This window comes from Gouania willdenowi, chromosome 20, assembly GCF_900634775.1.
Source record: "Gouania willdenowi chromosome 20, fGouWil2.1, whole genome shotgun sequence".
Classification (NCBI taxonomy): Eukaryota; Metazoa; Chordata; class Actinopteri; order Blenniiformes; family Gobiesocidae; genus Gouania; species Gouania willdenowi.
The window spans coordinates 28673922-28698672 of NC_041063.1; the positions used below are offsets into that span (position 1 = coordinate 28673922).

At 42.6% G+C, this 24751-nt stretch overlaps 1 protein-coding gene across 4 annotated transcripts in view; it reads right to left on the reverse strand.

Moving 5' to 3' along the window:
* l3mbtl4 (L3MBTL histone methyl-lysine binding protein 4) overlaps positions 1 to 22613 on the reverse strand; it is a 28588-nt gene extending 5975 nt beyond the window's left edge. Inside the window, exons 1-13 of one of the 4 annotated variants that reach the window (XM_028434309.1) lie at positions 22581 to 22613; positions 19298 to 19402; positions 14940 to 15075; positions 14782 to 14873; positions 14398 to 14540; positions 14064 to 14220; positions 13879 to 13989; positions 13694 to 13808; positions 3743 to 3836; positions 3536 to 3664; positions 3412 to 3474; positions 3216 to 3277; positions 956 to 1053 (exon numbers count right to left, since the gene is read on the reverse strand). In XM_028434309.1, the coding sequence (XP_028290110.1) occupies positions 956 to 1053; positions 3216 to 3277; positions 3412 to 3474; positions 3536 to 3664; positions 3743 to 3836; positions 13694 to 13808; positions 13879 to 13989; positions 14064 to 14220; positions 14398 to 14540; positions 14782 to 14873; positions 14940 to 15075; positions 19298 to 19402; positions 22581 to 22607 (1332 nt within the window). In that variant the 5' untranslated portion in view covers positions 22608 to 22613. Of the gene's footprint in view, positions 1 to 951; positions 1054 to 3215; positions 3312 to 3407; positions 3475 to 3535; positions 3665 to 3742; positions 3837 to 13693; positions 13809 to 13878; positions 13990 to 14063; positions 14221 to 14397; positions 14541 to 14781; positions 14874 to 14939; positions 15076 to 19297; positions 19403 to 22580 lie in introns of those variants that run through there. The other 3 variants (XM_028434310.1, XM_028434311.1, XM_028434312.1) reach the window with 3 other exon arrangements.
* Between the last annotated feature and the right edge of the window lie 2138 nt (positions 22614 to 24751).

Genomic DNA, 24751 nt, shown 5'->3' on the forward strand with positions numbered 1-24751 from the left:
GTCAGTAGCTGTCAGAAAGTGTGTTAGTAGGTGTGTCAGTAGCTGTCAGTAGGTGTGAGTAGGTGTGTCAATAGCTGTCAGTAGGTGTGTTAGTAGGTGTGTCAGTAGCTGTCAGAAAGTGTGTTAGTAGGTGTGTCAGTAGCTGTCAGTAGGTGTGAGTAGGTGTGTCAATAGCTGTCAGTAGGTGTGTTAGTAGGTGTGTCAGTAGCTGTCAGAAAGTGTGTTAGTAGGTGTGTCAGTAGCTGTCAGTAGGTGTGAGTAGGTGTGTCAATAGCTGTCAGTAGGTGTTAGTAGGTGTGTCAGTAGCTGTCAGTAGGTGTGTTAGTAGGTGTGTCAGTAGCTGTCAGTAGGTGTGTTAATAGGTGTGTCAGTAGCTGTCAGTAGGTGTGTTAATAGGTGTGTCAGTAGCTGTCAGTAGGTGTTAGTAGGTGTGTCAGTAGCTGTCAGTAGGTGTGTCAGTAGCTGTTAGTAGGTGTGTCAATAGCTGTCAGTAGGTGTGTTAGTAGGTGTGTCAGTAGCTGTCAGTAGGTGTGTTAGTAGGTGTGTCAATAGCTGTCAGTAGGTGTGTTAGTAGGTGTGTCAATAGCTGTCAGTAGGTGTGTCAGTTGCTGTCAGAAAGTGTGTTAGTAGGTGTGTCAGTAGGTGTGAGTAGGTGTGTCAGTTGCTGTCAGAAAGTGTGTTAGTAGGTGTGTCAATAGCTGTCAGTAGGTGTGTCAGTAGCTGTCAGTAGGTGTTAGTAGGTGTCAGTAGCTGTCAGTAGGGGTGTGTGTAGTTGTGTCAGTAGTTGTCAGTAGGTGTGTCAATAGCTGTTAGTAGGTGTGTCAGTAGCTGTGTCTGTAATTGTGTAGGTGTCAGTAGTTGTCAGTAGGTGTGTGTGTAGCTGTGTCAGTAGCTGTGTATGTGTGTCAGTAGATGTATATGCGTGTCAGTAATTGTGTCAGTAGATGTGTCCCACCTGTGTGACATCCCAGTGCTGGACGCTGTGGGGGGGGGTCAGAGGGACCCCACGGAGGATCTTGCGGTGCTGCCTCCAGCAGACAGACAGGAAGGACTCTGAGCAGAGAGGACCAATCAGAGGACAGCACTGGGCCGTCGTCATGACGACAAACAATGACATCTGCCAGATCCGTTTAGAGAGAGAGTAGCGACAACTCTGTTCACACCAGGGTTGAGGTCAATTATAATTGTATTCGCGTAATTGATAATTAATTACAATTATGGCATAATTATAATTGAAATTGTACTTGAAAAAATGTGTTGCTGTTATAATTGTAATTGAATTGTAATTGAGTTTAGATAGTTGATTTTGTAATTGGCATGAAATTTCAATAAAAATTATTACTACACAGAGTGGTGCAAAAAAGTATTTATTCAGCCTCCAAATGTAAGTTCTCCCACTTATAAAGATGAGGTCTGTAATTTTCATCATAGATGAACCTCAACTACCTGTATTAATGGAACCTGTTTGAACTGGTTATCAGTATAAAACACACCTGTCCACAACCTCAAACAGTCAGACTCCAAACTCCACTATGGCCGAGACCAAAGAGCTGTCAAAGGACACCAGAAACTAAACTGTAGACCTGCACCAGGCTGGGTAGAGTGAGTCTACAATAGGTAAACAGCTTGGTGTGAAGAAATCAACTGTGGGAGCAATTATTAGAAAATGGAAGACATACAAGACACTGATAATCTCCCTCCATCTGGGGCTCCAAGATCTCACCCCGTGGGGTCAAAATGATCACAAGAACGATGAACAAAAATCCAGAACCACACGGGGGGACCTGGTGAATGATCTGCAGAGAGCTGGGACCAAAGTAACAAAGGCTACCATCAGTAACACACTACGCCGACAAGGAATCAAATCCTGCAGTACCAGACGTGTCCCCCTGCTTAAGCCACTACATGTCCAGGCCCGTCTGAAGTTTGATAGAGAACATCTAGATGATCCAGAAGAGGATTGGGTGAAGGTCATGTGGTCAATGAAACCAACTTTTGGTAAAAACTCAACTTATTGTATTTGGAGGAGAAAGAACACCATACCTACTGTAAAGCATGGGGGTGGTAACATCATGCTTTGGGGCTGTTTCTCTGCAAAGGGACCAGGACGACTGATCCATGTAAAGGAAAGAATGAATGAGACCATGTATCGTGAGATTTAGAGTGAAAACCTCCTTCCATCAACAAGGACATTGAAGATGAAACGTGGCTGGTCTTTCAGCACCACAATGATCACAAACACATCGCCCTGGCAACAAGGGAGTGGCTTCATAAGAAGCATTTCAAGGTGTTGAAAGTTGGGCGCATGGTGGCTTAGTGGTTAACACGTCCACCTCACAGCAAGAAGGTCCTGGGTTCAAGCCCTGGGGTGGACACCTGGGTCCTTTCTGTGTGGAGTTTGCATGTTCTCCCCGTGGCTGAATAAATCATTTTTTGCCCCACTGTATCCGATGGCACTCACTGCTCTAAGCCTGGTTCCTGCTTACGCAATACACGTGACCAACACGGAATTCAACACTTTTTTATCATGAATTGGTTGTTATGAGCTGTTATGAAGATACTTTTTTATTTAAAATAATAAATAAATCAAGGGCTATAGCCGTGATTTAAGCCTAACAAGATGAGAAACAAATCAGATGACAGATAATTGTTAGTGTATTTTACAGCTGATTTAAGACATGGTTAAGACATTTAATAATTGAGAGTATAATTGTAATTGACTTTCAGGTGGAAAAAAATAACTGTAATTTAATTGTAGTTAAAAAATGCTGGTCATCATAATCACAATTGAATTGTAATTGATCATGGATAATTGAAAACGTAATTGTAACTGAAAAATGTAATTGACCACAACCCTGGTTCACGCCAATTGTCCGTTTTTTTCCAGCAATGGCGGCTCACGGAGCCTCTCAATAGTTCCAGGAAGTGAGCAGTGTAAATCATCTTGGATATTATTATTATCAGCATATCTAAACCTATTAACATGTGCATTAAAGCATGTTAGTGGATTATTATTATTAACATATATTGTATATACACATACATATGACGTGTACTGTATAAATATTGTAAATCAATGCAGTTATTGACGACAAATTACAGATAATCCCAGTTATGTCTCTCGGAATCAATAGATTTGAATTGCCAATAACTTCTGGAACTATTTGAGTCTACATGAATCACTGACTCTCTCTCTAAACGGCTCTGACGCCTACCTTCTACAAGCTCCTCCTCCTCCTCCTGTTTCACATGAAGCAATTTGGTTGGCTGAGAGAAGCTGTGGGTGGAGCCAAATATCCACAATTAAAAACCTTGATTATCCACAAACAGACAGAGAGAGAGACAGACAGTCAGAGACACAATAACAGACAGACAGACAGATGAGGGACAGACAGACACAGACTCACCCACCTGTCTGTCCCTCGTCTCCTCTTAGAGGGGGACTCGTCTTCAGACCCAGAGTGAACTGCTCCACTGCTCACAGACAGACAAACAGGTTACAGACATGTAAAGTAAAGCAGGCAGACAGGCTCACCTGTAATCCTGGTTGCCATGGTGATGCAGTGAGACAGGTAGAAGGGTAATGGTTCGTTCTCCTCCAAGACAATCAGGAAGTACCACAGGTTTCTTTAGATTAATGTCAGAGTACGGACATCCAAACGCACTGAGAGACAGACAGGTTAGCGACAGACAGGGTAGAAACAGATTGAAATAGGGTAGAAACAGACAGACAGACAGGTACCTGTGGTGTCTACTGTATCTAGATCCTTTGACGTGTCCTACCCCTCTACATCCTGCAGTTGGACAAACTCCCTGAGAGGGAGACAAGCAGGAACCTGTCTCACACACCAAGACATAAACAGACGTCAGAAAATGTAACTAATTTAACACAGTCTGTCCAGCTCCTCAACTCCTGACTCCTCCCCACACACACACACAACCCCCCCACCTCAGACTTTTATAGCTGTGAACTTTGTTTCTACCTCCTTTTTGTTTGTCGTTTCCTCAGCCTACACCGTAACTACAGTTTATTATGCTTATAATGGTCTTTATGCACTACCTCACTTCATTCTGTTTGATATCAGTTCCCATATCTTATCCATCACTGCACTACGGTCACTTTATTCTTTCAGTATTCATCTTTGTCTGTAAAGCTCTAGTATGTGTTTAGCAGTAGCAGAATGAAGGTCAGGGGTAATGTACATGAGGCTGCATACATGGTTTAAAACTGCTTTTACTTCTGAGAAGTGAACTATATGAAGCGATCCCAACCTTCTATTGGACTGTGGAGGACACGCTCACTGCTAATACGTCGCTGACATTGATAAGTCCATCTCCTCCGGAATAAAGGAAAGTCCGCATTTCTCGGCTTTGTTCCGAATGATTGGTTTCTCAATGTCCCAGAGGTGTGGGTCTGATTTTAAATTAATCTTTCATTGCTTCGTTCATCGGGCTGTCTTCCTGTTTAGGTGTGACATCACACAGCGTAGTCATTCACGCAGCGTTTGGGACCCGGAAAGTATGGACTGGATTTTAGTTGCAGGGACTGGATTGGTTTTGCTAGAAAGGCTGATAATCTGGCCTGGATGAGTGTTTGAATTCCATGAATTTTTGGGGAACTATGAATTATGTATGATGAATTATGAACTATGGACTATAAACAATGAATTATGAACAATGAACTACTAATTATTAATGATTGATGAAATACTGTAATTTGATTCACTTTTTTGTATGTACTGTATATAATAATTTCATGGTCATTACCAAATAATGTACACCTCACTGATTGTTGCACTAAACACTGTATAATACATTTCACTTGTTTTGCCTTGTGATTAATATACTGGTCCTCAAGCTCCTTGAGTGAATTTATCAGAGCTTCTGATTCTAGCCTGGGATTATAACACTTTACTGATTACATTAATATTGTAGCTGTAATTATGGCTTCGTTTAAAGTATTCCCATACCTTTGAGGGCAGGCTGCTGAGCCTCAAAGGTGGTTGGAGACGGAGTTTCGTCCTCCATGCTGGTTTGTTTTGGTCACTCACATGCGTGTGGCGAGTAGGCGTGGCAACACAACCACTTCCGGATTTGACATCGACGATTTTTTAGAACCGAATAGTCGACATTGTCGATGCATCGCTACAGTCTTAATCTGGATCCTCCTCTTCTTCCACTGCTTGGACCAAGAGGGTAGCAGTAGGAAGTGCTACACCAGGATCTTTCCACTCCTTTTCAGGGTGATGGATCTCATAGGTGACAGGACCCATACGCCATATTATGACATACGGGCCTTGCCACTTGGCCAGAAGCTTGCTGTTTGAGGAGGGAAGTAAAAGCAGTACCCTCTGTCCTGGCTCAAAGCTCCGGTTCCTGTCTGTCGTACCACTTCTTTTGTTTTTGCCGGGCCTCCCGCAGGTTCTCAGCTGCCTCCTCCTGATACTGAGCCAGTCCGTCCCTCATCTGGACAAACTGCACGACCCCTCGTTCGCTGGCTTTAGACTTTGGGGATGTCCACATGGAGTTGAGCAAGTCCAATGGACCCTGGACATCCCACCCATACAACAGTTCAAAGGGCGAGAAGCCCGTCGAGGCCAGGGGCACCTCACGGTAAACGAACAAAAGGTTTGGGAAACAGCAATCCCAATCCTTCCCGGAGTCATCCACAAACTTCCGGAGCATTTTCTTTAGAGTTTGATTAAACCGCTCCACTAACCCATCCATCTGTGGATGGTACCCCCTACCATAGTTTTGAGAGTGAAAATGCCCAGTTGTTGGTAGAACAGTTGGAGCAGCCACGAGGTGTAGTTTGTGCCCTGATCAGTCAATATTAATTCCGGTATTCCGACCCGAGAGAAGAGCTCGATCAGATCCCTGAGCACACTTGAAGCGGTAATAGTCCAAAGAGGGAATGCCTCAGGAAAGCAGGTGGCGTAGTCGCACACGACCAGGGTGTATTGGTGACATCGGCCGCTCCAGGGCAATGGACCATCGATATCCATGGCGATCCGGCAGAGCGGCTCTGCGATGATGGGAAGTGGCTGGAGTAGCCCCCTGTCAGATTTACGAGGAGAACCAGTCAGCTGGCAGGTAGGACATGTGCAACAGTAACTTTTTATGTCAGTGTACATACCCGGCCAAAAACAATCGAGTGCTTATACACAGGTATGTTTTGTGACAACTGAAATGTCCGGCCCAGGGTAGTGTGTGCGCGAGACGCATCACTAACTGTCGGCAACTAGTGGGGATAACTAGACATTCGCAACCATCATTACAAGCATACAAAAAATCATTTTTGATCATAAACTGCTCTTTACCCGAAAAGGAAGGGTGTGTGGTTTTCACCACCTTCTCAAATAAACATTTTAGTAAAACATCCTGTCTCTGCAGACGAGCAATATTATCAGGTACTTCCCACAGCCCATCAACAATTAAGTCCTTGGTGTCATGCACAGTACCCCCCAGACCTTTTTCAAAACGCCTCTCTCGCCGGGATTTGCATGGTCCCTCCCTTACACAGACTACCATCCAAGTCTGGCAGAGGTTGGAGACCAGCAACTTTGACTTGGGCCCGGGTAACTACAGGACACACCACATTCCCTCTGCTTTGGGTAAACATGACAGTCCCCATGAATACAAACAATGTCTGTCTTGGAGCGATAGTCTATACTGCCGACAAGAATCAAACTCCTCTTGATCAGGGAGGTAAAGCTCCCATTGTCAAGCAGTGCCACAGCCTGCTGACCATTCACATAAACCAGTTTCTCAGTTTTTAGTGTAGGTTGGCTCCCCCCTTGCTCAATCTCAACGACAGGAGCATAACACGCTCCACGCATTGGACGCACTGAAGCCTTATGCACCGGTTGCTGGCAGTAAAAACAAATTAGGTCTTGCCAGGTGCTGACTGGGACGGGGTAGAGCTGGCAGTACCTCTAGTGTCCTGGCTGAACTCTCCTTGGCGATGTTGTGGTGGTCCAGGCAGTGGAGCTCGACGCTGACCGGAACTGGAAAAGTGAGAGGGACCCCGATGGACAATCTGGTATTGCAGGACAAACCTTGCAGCGGTGATACCATCCTCAGGTTCATGCTCCTTCACCCAGGTCCTGACATCCATTGGAAGAACAGCAAGCAGCTGCTCCATCATGATCACCTCCCCAATCACGTCCTTGGACAGTTGATCTGGTAAAATCCAGCACCGGTAGAGCCCCTTAAGCCGATGATACGTCTCTGTAGGCATTTCCCCGTACGGCACAGAGGCTACTCGGAAGCGCTGGCGGGACGTCCCTGGAGAAATATAAATTTGGTGAGCAGTGCAGTCTTCAAGCAGGTATAGCTATGTTCTTCCTCCTCATTCATGGCAGAATTTGCCTCGAGCGCTTTCCCAGAGAGAAGTGGGACCAGCCGGCATGCCCATTCTGACTCTGGTCATCACCATGTTTGTATGCTCCAACTGTAACAGATAATTATTTTTGTCTTCTTCACGATGGGGTGGAATCTTAGGATCACTGAACTGCCTCCAGTCTGGTCTGGGTCCGCCTTCGCCCTCCCAGTTGTTGTTGAATGAAGAAACTTCTGGCTCTTCCCTTAGGTGGTGACCAGTGCACTACCACTCTCGTGACACCAGTGGTTGGTAGCCCCCTCATACGGGGACTACTGGATATAGCTGTGGAGGTGGAGTGCACTGGTCTGGAATGGCAGCCCTCAGCCCATGAAGCTCCCCCAGCAGGCCCTCTTCTCTGCTATGTTGTCCATTCAGAAATTTCTTCATTATAAACACCAGCTCAGCCATGAGTTGTTTGGTAGAAGCTTTATCTTCCTCCTCCAGTGACCCAATTTCCTCCTCCTCCTCTTGTTTCCGTAGTCGACCCTGCGACTAGCCAGACCCCACTTCTGACACCAATTGTAGTGGATTATGCCTCTAAAAAATGTTATGGCATAGTCAGACACGTGTTGTTTGACTTTATTGTGCAGGTCCGCCCAAAATGTGCAAAAAATTGATTTACCGACACCAGATCCAAGTGCAGTTCTTTGAACAATATTTACAGCTTTCAGAATCAGAATCAACTTTATTGACCAAGAATGTATGTTATACACACGAGGAATTTGACTTGGTGAACTATGCTCTCTCTAATAGTGTAAACATTAAATAACAATCAACTACAAAAAATAATAATAAATATAAACAGTAGTTAGACTAGAATGTGCAAAACTAAATAAAATACACAAGATAATAACAATAATAATAATAATAATAATAATAGTATAAAAATTAAAAAATAAAAATAAAATATAATAATAATAAGATAATAGTGATAATAGTTTCTCAGTCTTTTTCCATGAGTTTGTACCTGCCATGTACTCAGCTCCCCTTCATACACAAACACTACTTCTGTGGGGCTGAAGGCCTCTTATATAGCATGAAGCCCCTCCCCCAACACCATTAAGAAAGAAAACCAACAGTCTCTCTACACACAGAAACCAAATCACAAGATAATCAATTTTGAAAAATTACAAAAATAACTTAAGACAATAATATATTTACTAAAGACTTAAAATTCCCCAAAAGAGAAAAATAAAATAATTCTGTACTGAAAACGTGACGCATTGTGACATCACACATGCGCACCCTGCATATAACGCAATATAATGCGGAAGACGCATCCACTCAGGTTGGCTGTGTGAATGTATGAATGAGTGGTGTATACTGGAGAAAATGTTTGCAACTCGGAGAAAACTATGGATGGAAAAAGGCTTCAGCCTTGCCCGTGCGGGGGCCCCCCCCGGAGTTGTGCTTGGTGGATGTGTGGGGGCGCGGCCTGTGGTTCTTGCCCTGGCAGATCCGCGTCGGGGGTGGTTGGTCTGTTGGTTGGGTGCGCTGGGCCCCGTGGGCGCTGTTCCGGGGTGGGGGTTCCCCGGGGGTGGGTCTTTGGTTGGGGCGTCTTGGGGCGTGTTCTCCTGCCGTCCGTCCGGGAGCTGGCTGCCTTTTGGTGTGGCGCCGCGCTGCCTTTGGTGGGGTGGGTGGCCTGGGGCCCCGCCGTCCTCCGGACTGTGCTGGTGTCGGGGGGGGGTTCTAGTGTCGGCGCGAGTGTGGGTTGGCGGGACCTGGCTGGGGGTGCTTGGGTTCGCCCGCTTGTCGGCTGGTGGGATAGCCCTGCTTGGGTGGCTGATGGCGTCCTCTCTTGTCGGGGGGCCGGGGCCGCCTCCCAGTAGAGGGCGTTGTATCGTGGTGCCCTGCGGGCCTGTGCTGACCCTGATGCGGCCGCTCCCTGTTGCCGGTGTGGGGGGTGGGCGCGCTGGGATTTGGAGCGGGGTTGGGGCAGGGTTGCTTGGCGCTTCAAGATGATGCTGTTTGCTGGGGGGCGGTGGTTGCGGTTGCCGTCGGCTTATCGGTGGGTGGGTCCGGGGCGCTCTTAGTTGGGGACTGATGTTCCACACTGGGTGGGTGCTATTGTGGCTTGCGCTGTCCGGTGGGCGGCGGGGCCTGTTCTGTCCTGCTTGACTGTGGCTGGTTCGTGGGCTGGGTTGGGGGGGGGGGGGGGTGCTCCCGGGGGGGCTATCCCTGGGGTCTCGCCCTTGGGGGTTCCCGGTCCCGGGGGGTGCTCTTGGGGACCGGCGGGCTTGGATGGCTGGCTTGGCCGGTCCTGGCGGGGGTCTTTCGGGGTGGGTGGTGTGGGCCACGGTCCTGCAAACCAGTGGATGCGGCGTGGGGTGGCCCCTGCTTGGGCAGTACCCAAAGTACCGCCTCTGGTTTGCGCACGCCGCATGCCGGTGTGGCGGTCTGGCTGGGCCCTTGGGGGTGGGTGGGGCGACGAGGGGACTTTAGCAATAACTGAGGGGCATAGGGTGGTGGCGGAGTGCGCCGGCTCCTCGGCTTCTAGGTGCTTTCTCGGGTGTGTATGTGGGGGGCGGTGGCTGCCTCTCGGCTTGGTGTCTTGGGGGCATCTGGGGGCTGCTCGGCCGGGGGGGGTTGTCTGGGCTCCCTGGCCCCCACTCTTTCTGCTATTCTGGCTGCGTCCTCGAGTCCGGGGCAGCGCTTGGGTTTGCAGTGGCAGTATCTTGTACATACATCACTAGCATGTAGGGATGTAACGATTAATCGTAAGGCAGTTAAAAATCGATTCATAGGTACCACGGTTCACATCGATGCTCTGAAAATTGAATCGCAGTACTTTTTTTAACCAGCAGAGGGCGCTATATATTAATCCTTCCAGAAGCGGACGTGACGGGCGGAAATCTGCTACTATTTTCTTTCTGGCCGCCATTTACTGTTAAACATGCTCATAAATGATTCTTTACTCCTTTAGCACCGAAAGAATATCTGTAATATTACGTGAATATCTTTAAAAGTCATGTTTTTCTATTAGCTCTGTCTGCTAGCATAGCTTCTCTTCTTCACTGGTGGAATAACTGCATGCCAACCGACCACTGGGTTACCAGCGCCCTCTGCTGGTCTAAACAAATATCTGACGTAAATACAGTAAAATGACTGGTTTTTTTTTGTTGTTTTTTAAAAGTCCAATTGTTAAGGCACAAAATACATTTTCAGTTGCACTTTTAAAAAGAAAAAGAACTATTATGCAGTTTTGAATTGTTTATTATAGAACCAGAATTTAAATTAATAGGCTTCATTTTCATTTGTATTATTCCTTTATTTATTTCATTCAAGATTTATTTTTAGTTAAATTGCATCATTTTGAATAGTTTATCAAGGGATTCTTTTGACAATGAAAAATAAAAGGACAATAGTATAGTATTTTCCCCAAAAAAATAAAGGAATATTTTTCAGTCATTTGTCAACATTCCCATTTTGTAAAATAAATCGTGAGAAAATCGTATCGTGAACCCAGAATCGTGAATCGAATCGTATCGGGAGTTGAGTGAATCGTTACATCCCTACTAGCATGCCTTGGACTGTGGGATCAAACTGGTAGTGGGCTTAACTTTAGACACGTTGATCCCAAATACCTGTTTCAGGTATTACCACTCACTCCTTCCCTCTGCCAACAACCACCACCATTATAGTTAAGCCTCACGCCTACAACTTCACATCTCACTCTCACTTTTCAGTAATCAACTCTTCCCCACCCTTCCATTTCTCTACCTTGAATCGCTCCTCCCTGCTCTCTTTCCCTCCACCTCCCCCCCTAGGTGTAACACTGCTCTCTCTTTTTATATTCTCCCTTTAATAAAGTGTTTCTTACCCTTCCTTAGGGAGGGCTGGTGATGGTCACAATTATGCAATAAAATAATGCAATTTATTTAATTGCAAAAACAAAAAAACAAAAAAATGCATTGCTGTCTAAAAAAGATTGCACTTCTTGTAGTGTTGACCTTTGACAGCATGTGCAGACAAAATAAATATAAAATAAAAAAAAAAAAAAAAAAAAAAAAAGGAAAGAGGCTTGAGCAGCGGCCAAGTGTGACCCATGGAGGCTGAAGAAAGGAAACTTAAAGACAGCGGTAAATGAACAGAGCAGGAAGGAAAAGCCGCTCTGAGTGAATGTGCGTGTGTATATTTGTGTTAGCGTCGAGGATGACAGCGTTGCTGACTGCTGTACAACTGTGTCCGTATACTTGGTGAGTAATTTTTTTTAAATCAAAGTTAAAGGCACTTTTTTTCTCTACTGCATATGACTGAGAGATTTTTGGTCATGTTGTTGATGTAATGTGTTTGTTGATGATTTTACTGATGATTTTAATTGATTTTACTGATGATTTTAAATGTTCTTATTGATTTTAAACAATTGAATGTTTTATCATGTAAAGCACATTGAGTTGCCTTGAGTATGAAATGCGCTATACAAACAAATTTGCCTTGCCTTGACTAATTCACCTTTCTTTTTTAGCTTGTTAGAAAGGCGACAAATCTCCTCCTGTAGTTTGGTAATTTCTTTGTTGGCGTTTAGTAGCAAAATGTCTTTCTCTGACGGCAGGTGAGGAGCAGCGTTTGTAGATGCGGTCATCTTGCGGTACTCACTGAACAACATACAACCATTTTGCGGCTTCCTCCCACTGACCAAACACTGACCAACATCCTTTCCAATTCACCAAACCCTTCTGAGCTGTGAATGGAGGTAGGACTGATGAGCCTTTGCTGGCTTTGTAGAGTTTGTAGAGCAAAGTAGATGCTAATTAATTACAGCAGCTTTCATTTGTATGCCAAACAAAGAGTTATGGTTTAACCCAACCGTCGTTCATAATCATAGAGCCAACTATTGGTAAAAGGAAATCATAGACATGATATTTGCACAGAACATTGCAGGAAAGTTTGTGATATAATCCTTGAAAATGGTCAGCTACGTGTCAACACTTTAACATTTCTGCCACACCCCAACATGCAACACACCTCAATGTCCACCACTTCCCAACATACGCATGGTTGCGAGGGCCCGTTCAACAATGTTTGCAGCTTTAAATATGACTAGTACAGTGCCCGTCGGAAATATGCATTTATGTGGGAGCATAAGGGGTATATTTGCGGGTGCTTAATGTGGGTGAAATTTTCCTGGTTTAATCAAAACAAAACGTAAAGCTATTATCTGCAATTCGGCTGTCTTTTTTTAAAAAACAAATATAATTTTTTACCTTTGAACCGAGTGGTCAGCGCTTAGCTTCCATGCACGGCACCACAGAGAATCTACAGTTTTCCAGATGAAGAATTGAACGGGTTGGGAAACGTGTCTCTAAAAGACTCACCAGTGGCTGATGGTTTCAAACGATCTATTCAGAGAGCTCTATGTCTCAGTCTAAACTATCTTCTTCTCTATCGTGTGTTTACAGCTGCTTAGCTGTGTGCGCAGCGATTAGCTCTGTCCGCACACGTGACTCATGCTCTTACTCTTGAGCTGTGCAGTGATGATGGTGCGCTAGCGCCCCCTCACACCCTGAGGTCAAAAGTTGAATAGGTTTCATTTCGGGGCCGTCCAGAAGTGAAATAAAATTAAAATAATCATTTTGAAATGACCAAATTACTCCAAAATAACAGATACACACACTCGGGGTATTTGGAACCCGTCAACCGAGTTTCAGGTCGAACTGGCACTGCGTCGGGGAGATATTTGCTCCACACACACACACACACACACACACACACACACACACACACACACACACACACACACACACACACACACACACACACACACACACACACACACACACACACACACACACACACACACACACACACACACACTCACTCACTCACTCACTCACTCACACACATCCACGCACACACACACACAGACCTCCCTTGAATTATAGTATAGATTGTGGTTTTGAAGCAGCAGCTCGACAATAACATAGTGGTTCACTTTGCTCCGCGGAGCAGAAGAGAGAGAGCAGCGGAGATAGAAGTCAATCAAAGCCAGCGGTTCATTCAACAGCTGTTCTATCTGCACTATTCAGGACAATGAGTGAAAAAATTAACTTTATAATGATCCAGAAGCTCTGCTGCTTCATGCCCTAGTGAAGCCTGTTCTGTGTGTGTGTGTGCGTGTGGGTGTGTGTCTCATTTGCCAATATTAAACTGAATCCTGTAAATAACAACACATACTTCCTACGGGTACTGCACTCGTAGCTGTAATGCTGTGTGCCCCCTGGAGACAAATAAAGTTTTTTGAATTGAATTGCCTGTCTGTAAGCTGTCTGTCTCTAATCTGTCTGTCTGTTTCTAACCTGTCTGTCTGACCTGGGGGAGGTTCCAGAGGATGACCCGTCCGTTGACACCATCCAACAGGATGGATGTCAGGGTGGTCACTGTCCATCCAAACATCCAACAGAGATGACCATCCGTCGTAATGCAACTGGAGGATGACATCATCACTGAGCTTGTAACATCATCATGACATCATCATGACACCTGAGATGACTCACCTTCACCCTGTGGTGGTCTGTGTCTGTTACCGTGGCGACCCGTATGAGGGGGGGGTTCCTCCGGTCAACGGCCTCCAGCCTGTGCTTGACCCTGAACAGATGAGGAGCTCTCTGATTGGACGGGAGCAGCTGTCAGTCACATGGTCAGCTCAGCGCTGTGATTGGAGCACACGGCTAGGACTCACCTCAGTGAAGGCAGTGGGCGGGGCCTGCTTCGTGCCCGTCTGTTTAAGGTAATCCGTCCAATCAAAGGGCTCGGGGTGTCCTTGGGGGGCTGTCAGGGGGCGGGACTCCGCCTTGCACCAGCCAATGGGATGGATGTATGGACTGGTGCTGTCACACCTGCAACAGAAAACAACATCACCAATTTGTCTGTCTGTATCTGTGTATCTTTCTGTGTCTGTATGTGTCAGTTAGTGTCAGTTGGTGTCTGTATCTCACCAGTAGTTGTGTGTGTCTGTACCTGTTTGTAAGCATCTGTTAACTGTCTGTATGTGTCTGTACCTGTCTGTATCTCACCAGTAGTCGTAGGTGTCGTCCCAGTTGTCAAAATGAAGGAGGAGTCTATTGTTGATGACATCACTGACAGACGCTACACACACCAGACCTGGATTCATCTGATCCACAGCCTCCACCTTCATCCCCTTTTCAAACTCACACACCTACAGACAGGTCAGTTACAGACACACATCTACAGGCAGGTCAGTTACAGACACACATCTACAGGCAGGTCAGTTACAGGCAGACAGACAGGGCCGTAACACCACATTAAATCATTATTATATAATCCGTTTTTTTTTACTAATTACTAGACAATTTAGGTGACCCCACATGTGGTCCTGACCCCAAGGTTGAAAAACACCAGACACAAACACGATTGAGACAGACAGACACGTTACTGACCTCAGTGCTACAGGTGAACAAAGTGGGCGGAGCGGCAGCTGAGTCTGTGGACTGAAGGTAAGTTGACCAATCAAACTCCTCCTCCCTGATACCTGACAGACGGACAGGTAAGAGACAGACAGGTGACCTCCATGGTTACCTGAGGATGTGAAGCTCACCTTTGGGTGGGTGTAGCTTACGGCCGGTCTGTTTGCACCAACCAGCAGGTTTGATTTCACCTGAGTCAGCATTTACCCAGAAGTCATAGCAGTCAGAGAACCCATCGATGTGGAGACGTAAACGACAGCCAATCACCTGTTAGAGAGACACAACCAATCAGCTGTTAAAGACAACATAGACCACCAGTCCCAAACTTTCACCTGCCAGAGCCCCACCCTGTGACCTGACCATACACCAGATTCTGAGTGAGCGCTACGCAATCATGATCAAGGCCTAAAACCCCTAAAAAAAATGGCACAATAAAAAATGGAAGACGTATTTTACCATTTCATCCTGGAATACATAAGGTCAAATGGCCTTAGGAGTAAGAACCCAGACTTCACCAAAGACATCACTAACAGACAATCGTCCTACAGGAGACATGGCTGCCCTGCAAACTACAGAGAGCTTGTAGTACCATCCACCAACAGAAGAGACTCTGGAGAGACACTAATATGGTTCAAATCTGAGCTGACCCACTCCATCAAACTAACAAGACAGGAACCTTTTATATCTGGCTTGAAATAAACAAGGACTTCACCTCTACTGAGAAAAATATCTTCTTATGTGCTGCATACATTCCCCCAACTGAATCCCCGTATTGCAAAGATGACATGTTCTCCACCCGAGAAGAAGAAATTACCCACTTCCTGGTTCAGGGACACATTGTATTCTGTGGAGACGCTGAGCTCCAGGTAACAGCGCTGAGCTCTAGGTAAGAGGGACATGTTCTGACCAGAATGTTTTTGATGATATATCTCCTGCTAATCACGTCCATAATGTACATACAGCTCTGAGCACAGATATATAGAAGGTGAGCCACCACTCATTAAAAAACAATGTTCAGCTCCGTCCAAAGCTAGAAAAAGACAATTAAACCATAAAAACACATATTAAAAATCAATAAACAAGTGATGCTTAGCCTGGCGGGGGGGACAAGAAAAGCCTGGTGGCCCTTCAGGCCTATAAAGCACTGTGGGAAACCCTGGTACTGTATGTATGTACTACAACAGGACGTACAGTATGTGTGTGTATAATGATATACGTAAAATTCTGTACATAACCTTTTCCCCTTTTATAACATAAATAACTTTATTGTAAATTTTGTTCCACATATATAGTGAAAGCCAGTTTTTATTTTATTTTATCTCATTGTTTGGCACATCACAAATGTAGCTATTTTTTAACATTTAATCTTTTCGTGCATACATCGTTCTCACACTTTCTTTGGCAATGTAAAGCTGCGTTCACACAAACGCGTTTTCTGCGGGACTGTTCGCGTCTGTCGCGCGAAACCTTCCGCAGGATTCGCAGGATCAAAAAATGTTTCCCGATTTTCTTCATATTCGTGTCTGAAGCGAAGCTCCGCCCACCAGACTCCCAAAAGGCGACAACCAGGCTCTGTTTGTTTCCACCATCAACTATGGAGGACCTCCGTTAATTCACTGCTCCTAACCTCGGAAGGGGAAGAAACGTTGGCTTTCCTGGCTTCACCAGTTTAACCAGCGCCACATCCAACTCGGTGAGCTTCACTGCCTGCTTCAGAAGCTACACCTGGATGATGACTGCTTCCAGTGGTACCTGTGGATGACCAGCGCCCGATTCGACGACCTGCTGGGTCTGATTGGCCCACGGATGTCCCAGCAGGATACCAACTACCGGAGCTCCATCTCTGCAGCCGAACAACTGTGTGTCTGTCTCCGGTAAGTTTCATAAGCAACCGAAGATGTTATGATTCATCAGAAACATCTCTCAAATACACAATAAAGATAGATACTATATTAATCCCAAGGGAATTTAAAAGCAGAATTATTAAAATGATTGTTTTATGGAGATACATATTCTGGGAGAAAAGGCCTGCTTTATTATTGTCTTTATCATAAATATATTACAACTAAAATAAAAGTAAATCATTATAATCAATGATTTACTATTGTTATTTTTTGTTCTCTGAGACCTATTCTGGAAGATGAGGCATGTTTCATTAATAATATTTGTGTTTAACTCATATTATTAATAATTAATAAATCATCATTTATTTACTACTGTTAATTATTGTCATGGTAACACATTCTGGGAGATAAGGCCTGTTCTCTCTCTAATCTCTCCACCTTTTATGCACACGTAGACACACCCACATTATATATATCTGATTATCAATGATCTGAGCTTTTCTATGTTGTTCACTGTGCAGGTATCTGGCCACAGGTGACTCCTTCAGGACCACAGCTAACAGCTATGGACGAGAGGTCTTCACATCGTACTTCTCTGCAGGAGCTGTTCCATGGCTAGACATATTGCACCAGCACACCCAAAACGACTATTTTAAGAGCCAACCACATACTTCTATAGAGCAAACTTCCTACTGTATTAACATGTGTATAATAAATATGGAAGAATGGGGAGAGAAACGTCTGTCAGCTTCATTTTTAACCAGAAAGAAATAATCACAGAAACCTCACCTCTGAAATTAATTTAAGGCATTAAAGGTCTCACAGAGAATCAATATGAGGAAAATATATATTCTTGTATGAACAAAATATATAACCTTGATGTGGTGAACACATAGCTGTTAATATGCATTGATAGAAATTAAAAAGAAAGCAAAAGTACACTTTAAAATGTGTTTTTAATCAACAATTCTGAAAGAACACCATGTACATTAACATAATACCTCAATTTTAAACAAACTATTTACTTCAATATTATAATACTTACATAATAAACAAACTAGTATAAACAACTATTCACAATGTGGTTCCTGCCATGCAAAGAGTCCCGCCCACCCCAGCCCATCCAGACCAATCAAAAACCTCATTAACATTTTCCAAATTTAGTGTTACCGGATGATAATCAAGAAGTTTAAAACTTTGAAATTTAACGTTCCATAAATTCTGGTGGCACTTTTTACAGGATAGGAAGCAGGTCTCTGAGAAACATCTCATCCTCAGTCAGAGCTGGTGGTGAGGAGGAGGTCTCCTGAAGGTCTGTAGGATAAGCTGCTCCACCTCTGTTGGAGAGCCTTGGCTGGGCCTCTTCTTTGTTCTTTTTCCTTAAAAATAAACAAACACATTATATATATATATATATATATAATAGCTTATCAAGTCACTGTTACTTAAATAAGATCATAGATATATTTTAATTAAACATTAAATGAGGTAATGATCAACATTGTCATCACTGATATAACAAACATTTATAGATACATTTTATTTATAACAGAATGTAAAACAACTTCTGTCATGTTCATATCAGATGGTTTGGCTGCACTTGTTTCTGCAGAAGATGCTGCTGTAGCACCATCACCATCACCATCATCATCATCTTCTCCTGCTCCCTGAGCACCATCTGTTCCCCCTCCCTGTCCTTCTCCATCACTCATCTGATTATTTACCTCTGAGTGACAGCAAACACAATATATATACACATTATTATACATTTTAAATCATTAAACTAGATTTAGATCCCCCACTAGAAGAAGCCCTGTGATACATAAAGGCCTGAATATTAACCTGGTATATATTTCTATATGTCTGCACTGATAAACACACCTCCAGTCTCTGATGGTTGACCATACTCTGTGGTCTATGAAGGACATGACCACAGGGTATTTCCACAGTTTAGATGTTCCTGCAGATGACCCACTACGGTTCTCCTGACTTTTTTTTCCTCTCATAACCCATAAGTGAAAATAGCTGGTGTTAGCGGCTAATGCTATCATTAGCTAATGCTATCCTCGCTCACTGCTGACTTTCAAAGATGAAAACTACAGAGAGAACATTTACCTGCTGCTCCACCTCCTCGATGGTTCTCCTCCACACCAAATCCTTCCTTGTCCTGGTCCTGGTTAAAATAACAGGCCGTGTCATACAGCTCCCTGTGGTCACACACCGCTACGATTAGCTTCTCCTCAATGGTTGAACGGGTGAAAATACTGGTTTCCGTGTTGCCTGCCTGACGTCATTGCCAACAAGGACTCTGATTGGCTTTCGCGCCTGCGCGTCACGCGAAACAGCCGCTGGAGTTCAACATTTTCAACTCAAGCGAACGGCGAATATCACGAAAATCGGGAGCGTGCTTACAGCAATCATCGCTTTCCACGCGCGAAACAGTCCGCGCTGCCCCGCCCCGCCTCCCAGCGCGTCTAAACCAGTGACTTTGCATGTAATCTGTTCGCTTGTGCCGCAGAAACCGTGTTTGGTGTGAACGCAGCATAAAGCTGTTCTCAGGGCAACCAATCAGCTGAGGCCTGACAGGCTGTGTATATGATGTGTGTGTGTGTGTGTATACATATATATTAGTGTGTGTGTGTTACCTCGGCAACGCTCAGCACACAGAACATGGAGGGATGTAACGGGTCGACTCCCTCCAGCTTCATCCCAACTTTAAAACCTGCTCTGGTCCTGGGAATGGACTGGGACTACACACACACACACACACACACACATTAATATACACACACACACATTAATATACACATACACACACATTAATACACACACACACACACACACATTAATATACACACACACACACATTAATATACACACACACACACACACACACACACACACACACACACACACACACACATTAATATACACACACACAATAATACACACACACACACAAATATACACACACACACATTAATATACATACACACACACACATTAATATACATACACACACACGCACACACATTAATACACACACACACACACACACACACACATTAATATACATACACACACACACACACACACACACATTAATATACACACACACACATTAATATACACACACACACACAAATATACACACACACATTAATATATACACACACACACATTAATACACACACACACACACACTAATATACACACACACACATTAATATACACACACACACATTAATACACACACACACACACATTAATATACACACATTAATTATTAATTATGTTTCTACTGTCAAGTGTTAATTCAATTCAAATCAATTTTATTTGTATAAAACAATTTCCAACAAAATCATCTCAATGCGCTTATCAAAATATAAAATTCATAATAAGAAAGAAAAAACCCAACAAGATCCACATGAACAAGTGTTTATCATCTAACAAAATCAACATCATAAACACCATTAAAGAAACATAAACATTATTTAATATAGCCTCCATACTCTACCAACAACATATATCTCATGACACGGCAGCACATCTGTTGTTTGTGTTGGAAACACAGAAACATGGAGAAAATGACAACAACAACAACTCAGAACATCCTCAGTGAGGAGCATCCACAAAGTCAATCCTTCCTTTTGTTCCATTCACTGTAGAAAGAACCAACAATGTTCTGACCTTAGCTTAGGTGAAGGTCTGGTAGCTCAGGTGTTGGTCTCCATCTTTTAAAAGATGTTGTTTTTCCTCAAAACAAAGTTTATTTATCGTCTCTAGCGCTGTCATCCTGACTGTAGTGTTATCCCGCCCACTAGCTAGAGAACGTAGCAGCAGTGGTCACATGGCATCTATTCACTAATGTGCTGTGAACTTACGTATAGCATTTAGCATAGCACGGTTACATGCAAAGGCAGCTCTCTACGCTGCCTTTGCATGTAAATTGATGTCACATTGGGGACCTGACGGCGCATGCGCAAACACGTAAAATCATGCAATGGGAACGGAGGCAGAAAAGCGACGTGCCTTTGGGAGGGGGCGTGGCCTCCCTCTGCCTTACAGCGGAGCGGAAAAAAAAAAAAAAGACTGTGCAGCTGTTCCAGAAAATAGTGATGTTTAGTAATTTGGGCTATGAAACGCACAAAATGTGGACACTTTCAAACTTATAGGTACTGTAGGCTATTGGAAATGGAAAAATAAATAATTTATAACTAAAAAAAAAAAAAAAAAATTATAATTAAATAATCAAAATATCACTTCACCCTTGGGTAGGCACTGCCTACCTTGCCTACCCTGACGGCACGTCACTGACTCACACACACACACACACAAACATTAATATACACACACACAGGCAGTGAGGGGAGAGATAAGTCACGGTAAGTCACGCGAGATGTTCTGAGAGTCACATGACAGTCTGTGAAAATTCAACATGGCAGCTCGCTGCCTTGACTAGCATACCAACTTTGTTTATTTGCACATATTAACACTTCTTACCGTTAAATCCACGCCACAAACGAGAGCCGACCACGCGCCCTCTCACCAGCCAGAGTGGAGGACCTCGAAGACTTCATCGACCGATATTACGCCGAGTACGTAATGGAATCCGGACCGAAAGCCGCGAGCACATCAGGTAAGTCCGCTAAACGCCGAAAAAAACGAATCAACATCAACAGACACGTCAGATCTGGAGGCAGAATCCCACACCGAGGTCCTAAAATCCATCAATAAGAGGCTGGGTGTGGTCGACTTGCTGCACCAAGATTTTCAGGAAATGAAAACCAGCCTGGAATTTGCATACCAACAAATTCAGGACTTACAGAAAGTCAATCAAGAGCTGAAAAATGAAAACAAGCTTCTTAAAGAGACAGTCCTGGATATCCAATCTCGCAGTATGCGAGACAACGTAATATTCTCAGGTATTCCAGAAACACCCAACGACGACCCAGAGGCTCTGCTGAAAAACTTCATGTCGTCTGCGCTTAAAATCCCAGCAGAAACCGTGAAAAACATCACCTTTCACCGTGTCCATCGTCTCGGTCCACGCAGAGGTAACCACCCACGCCCTATCATTGCCAAATGTGAACACTTTCAACAGAAAATCCAGGTTAAAAGTAAAGGTAGGGAACTTAAAGGTACGCAATTCGGCATGAATGATCAATTCCCTCGAGAAATAAATGAACGTCGAAAAACCTTATATCCTAACTTCAAAGAAAACCGACAGAGAGGCCGTAATTCCAAACTGGTCGTAGACAAGCTTTACATTGATGGCCAACTATTTAGGGATTCTAACATCACCCCCTGGCTCTACTAAGAAAAATTAAATAAAACATATTAAAAAAAATGTAAAAAAAACACAGGTGATTTATGAGTTAAAATTGAAAGGATAATTATCCACTCATGGTGTAGTTAAGGTAGCACTATTTAAAAGGTAAAATGTGTGTGTGTGTGTATTCTATGTGTATGTATATCTATATATATGTATGTTAACAAAATTTTAAAAAAAAATAAAATAAAAAATAAAAAATGAAATATAAACAATAATAATTAAATATGTATGTATGTATATATATATATATATATAAAATAATTGAAATAATTCAAAAGATAAATAAAATAAAATCATGGATATGTGTATATATACTAAGTGTGTGTGTATGTGTGTGTGTATATATGCTTGCTCAGATGTTGGTAAACACGTATAGGCTCGTACAGTTTCACATGACACTCTCTACCCTCATGTCACCTCTTTCTTCTCCAACCACTAACCTTTTCTTTTCTTTCACATCCACTCAATACCCCCCCCCCCTCCCCCTCCCTACGCTTTATATAATTACCCGTAGCGTGTTTTATTCTTTTGGTACTGGTTGTTGTTGTTGTATGTTTGTGCTTCTCACTAACCTTCTCAACCCAGCCCCTTACCTTGTGGTGGTATCGCATGATAAGCATTTCTTCTCTTTCTTTCTTGCATTGAAGTCTATCACGACACAGCTGTGCACAAATGTTCTCAGACTCTTGGTTATGATCACATTCATAAGGACTAAACCACTCCTTTCCATGTCTCAGTTTACAGTAACATCTTGGAATGTGCGTGGCATTCGCTCATAGGCTAAAAAGATTAAGATATTTGATTATGTATCAAGATTAAATGCAGACATTGTTTTCTTTCAAGAAACTCAGTTACTTCAATCAGAAGAAAAATCTCTGACAGACTCAAATTTTAACAAAATATATAATTCGTGTTTCAATTCCAGGCAAAGAGGAGTCTCGGTTCTTTTCAACAAAAGGTTGCTCTTTAACATAATCAACTCCACCATAGACCCAGAGGGTAGATATATTATTATCAAAGTGGTAATCTATAATAAATGTTTCACAATTATAAACCTCTACGCCCCCAATAACGACGACCCTGAATTCTTCCATAGAGTTTTTTCGGAGCTATCGGACCTTTCTGCTGACTCATCATTAATCATCGGAGGTGACTTCAATCTGACACTCAACACATCATTAGACAGATCCAGTAAGTGCCCAAATACAAAACCGTCTCAATCTGCTAAAGTATTAATGAACTACATGGATGATCTTGGAATAGGAAACGTATGGAGACTGAACAATCCAACTAAAAAAGAATATACAGTACCTTCTTCTCCCTGAGCATTAATCCTTCTCCAGAATTGACTTCTTTCTCTCAAATGAATCCATCACACATAAGATTTCCTCTAAAATACATCCTATAATCATTAGTGATCATGCCCCGATATCCCTCACCCAGCAGTGTGACCCTAATCAGAAATGATTAGACACACACACTAATATATATACACACACACACACTAATATATATACACACACACTTATATACATATATACACACACACACTTATATACACACACACTAATATATATATACACACACACACTAATATATATACACACACACACTAATATATACACACACACACACACACACACTTATATACACACACACACACACATTAATATAGACACACACACACACACACACACAAATATATATATACACACTAATATATATATACACACACACACTAATATATACATACACACACACACTAATATATATATTTACACACACACACACTAATATATATATACACACACACTTATATACATACACACACACACACACACTTATATATACATACACACACACACTAATATATATATTTACACACACACTAATATATATATATATATATATATATATACACACTAATATATATATACACACACACACTAATATATATATATACACACTAATATATATATACACACACACACTAATATATATATATATACACACTAATATATATACACACACACACTAATATATATATATATATACACACACACACTAATATATATATATATATATACACACTAATATATATATACACACTTATATATATATACACACACACCACACACACACACACACACACCACATTAATATAGACACACACACACTAATATATATATATATATACACACTAATATATATATACACACTTATATATATATACACACACACACACACACACTTATACACACACACACACACACACACATTAATATAGACACACACACACACTAATATATATATATACACACACACTAATATACAGTATATATACACACACACACACTAATACATATACACACTAATATATATATACACACACACTAATATATATATACACACACACACACACACTAATATATACATATACACACACACTAATATATATATTTACACACACACACACTAATATATATATACACACACACACACTAATATATATATATATATACACACTAATATATATATACACACACACACTAATATATATATATATACACACTAATATATATATACACACACACACTAATAAATATATACACACACACACACACTAATATATATATATATATACACACTAATATATATATACACACTAATATATATATACACACTTATATATATATACACACACACTTATATACACACACACACACACATTAATATAGACACACACACACACTAATATATATAT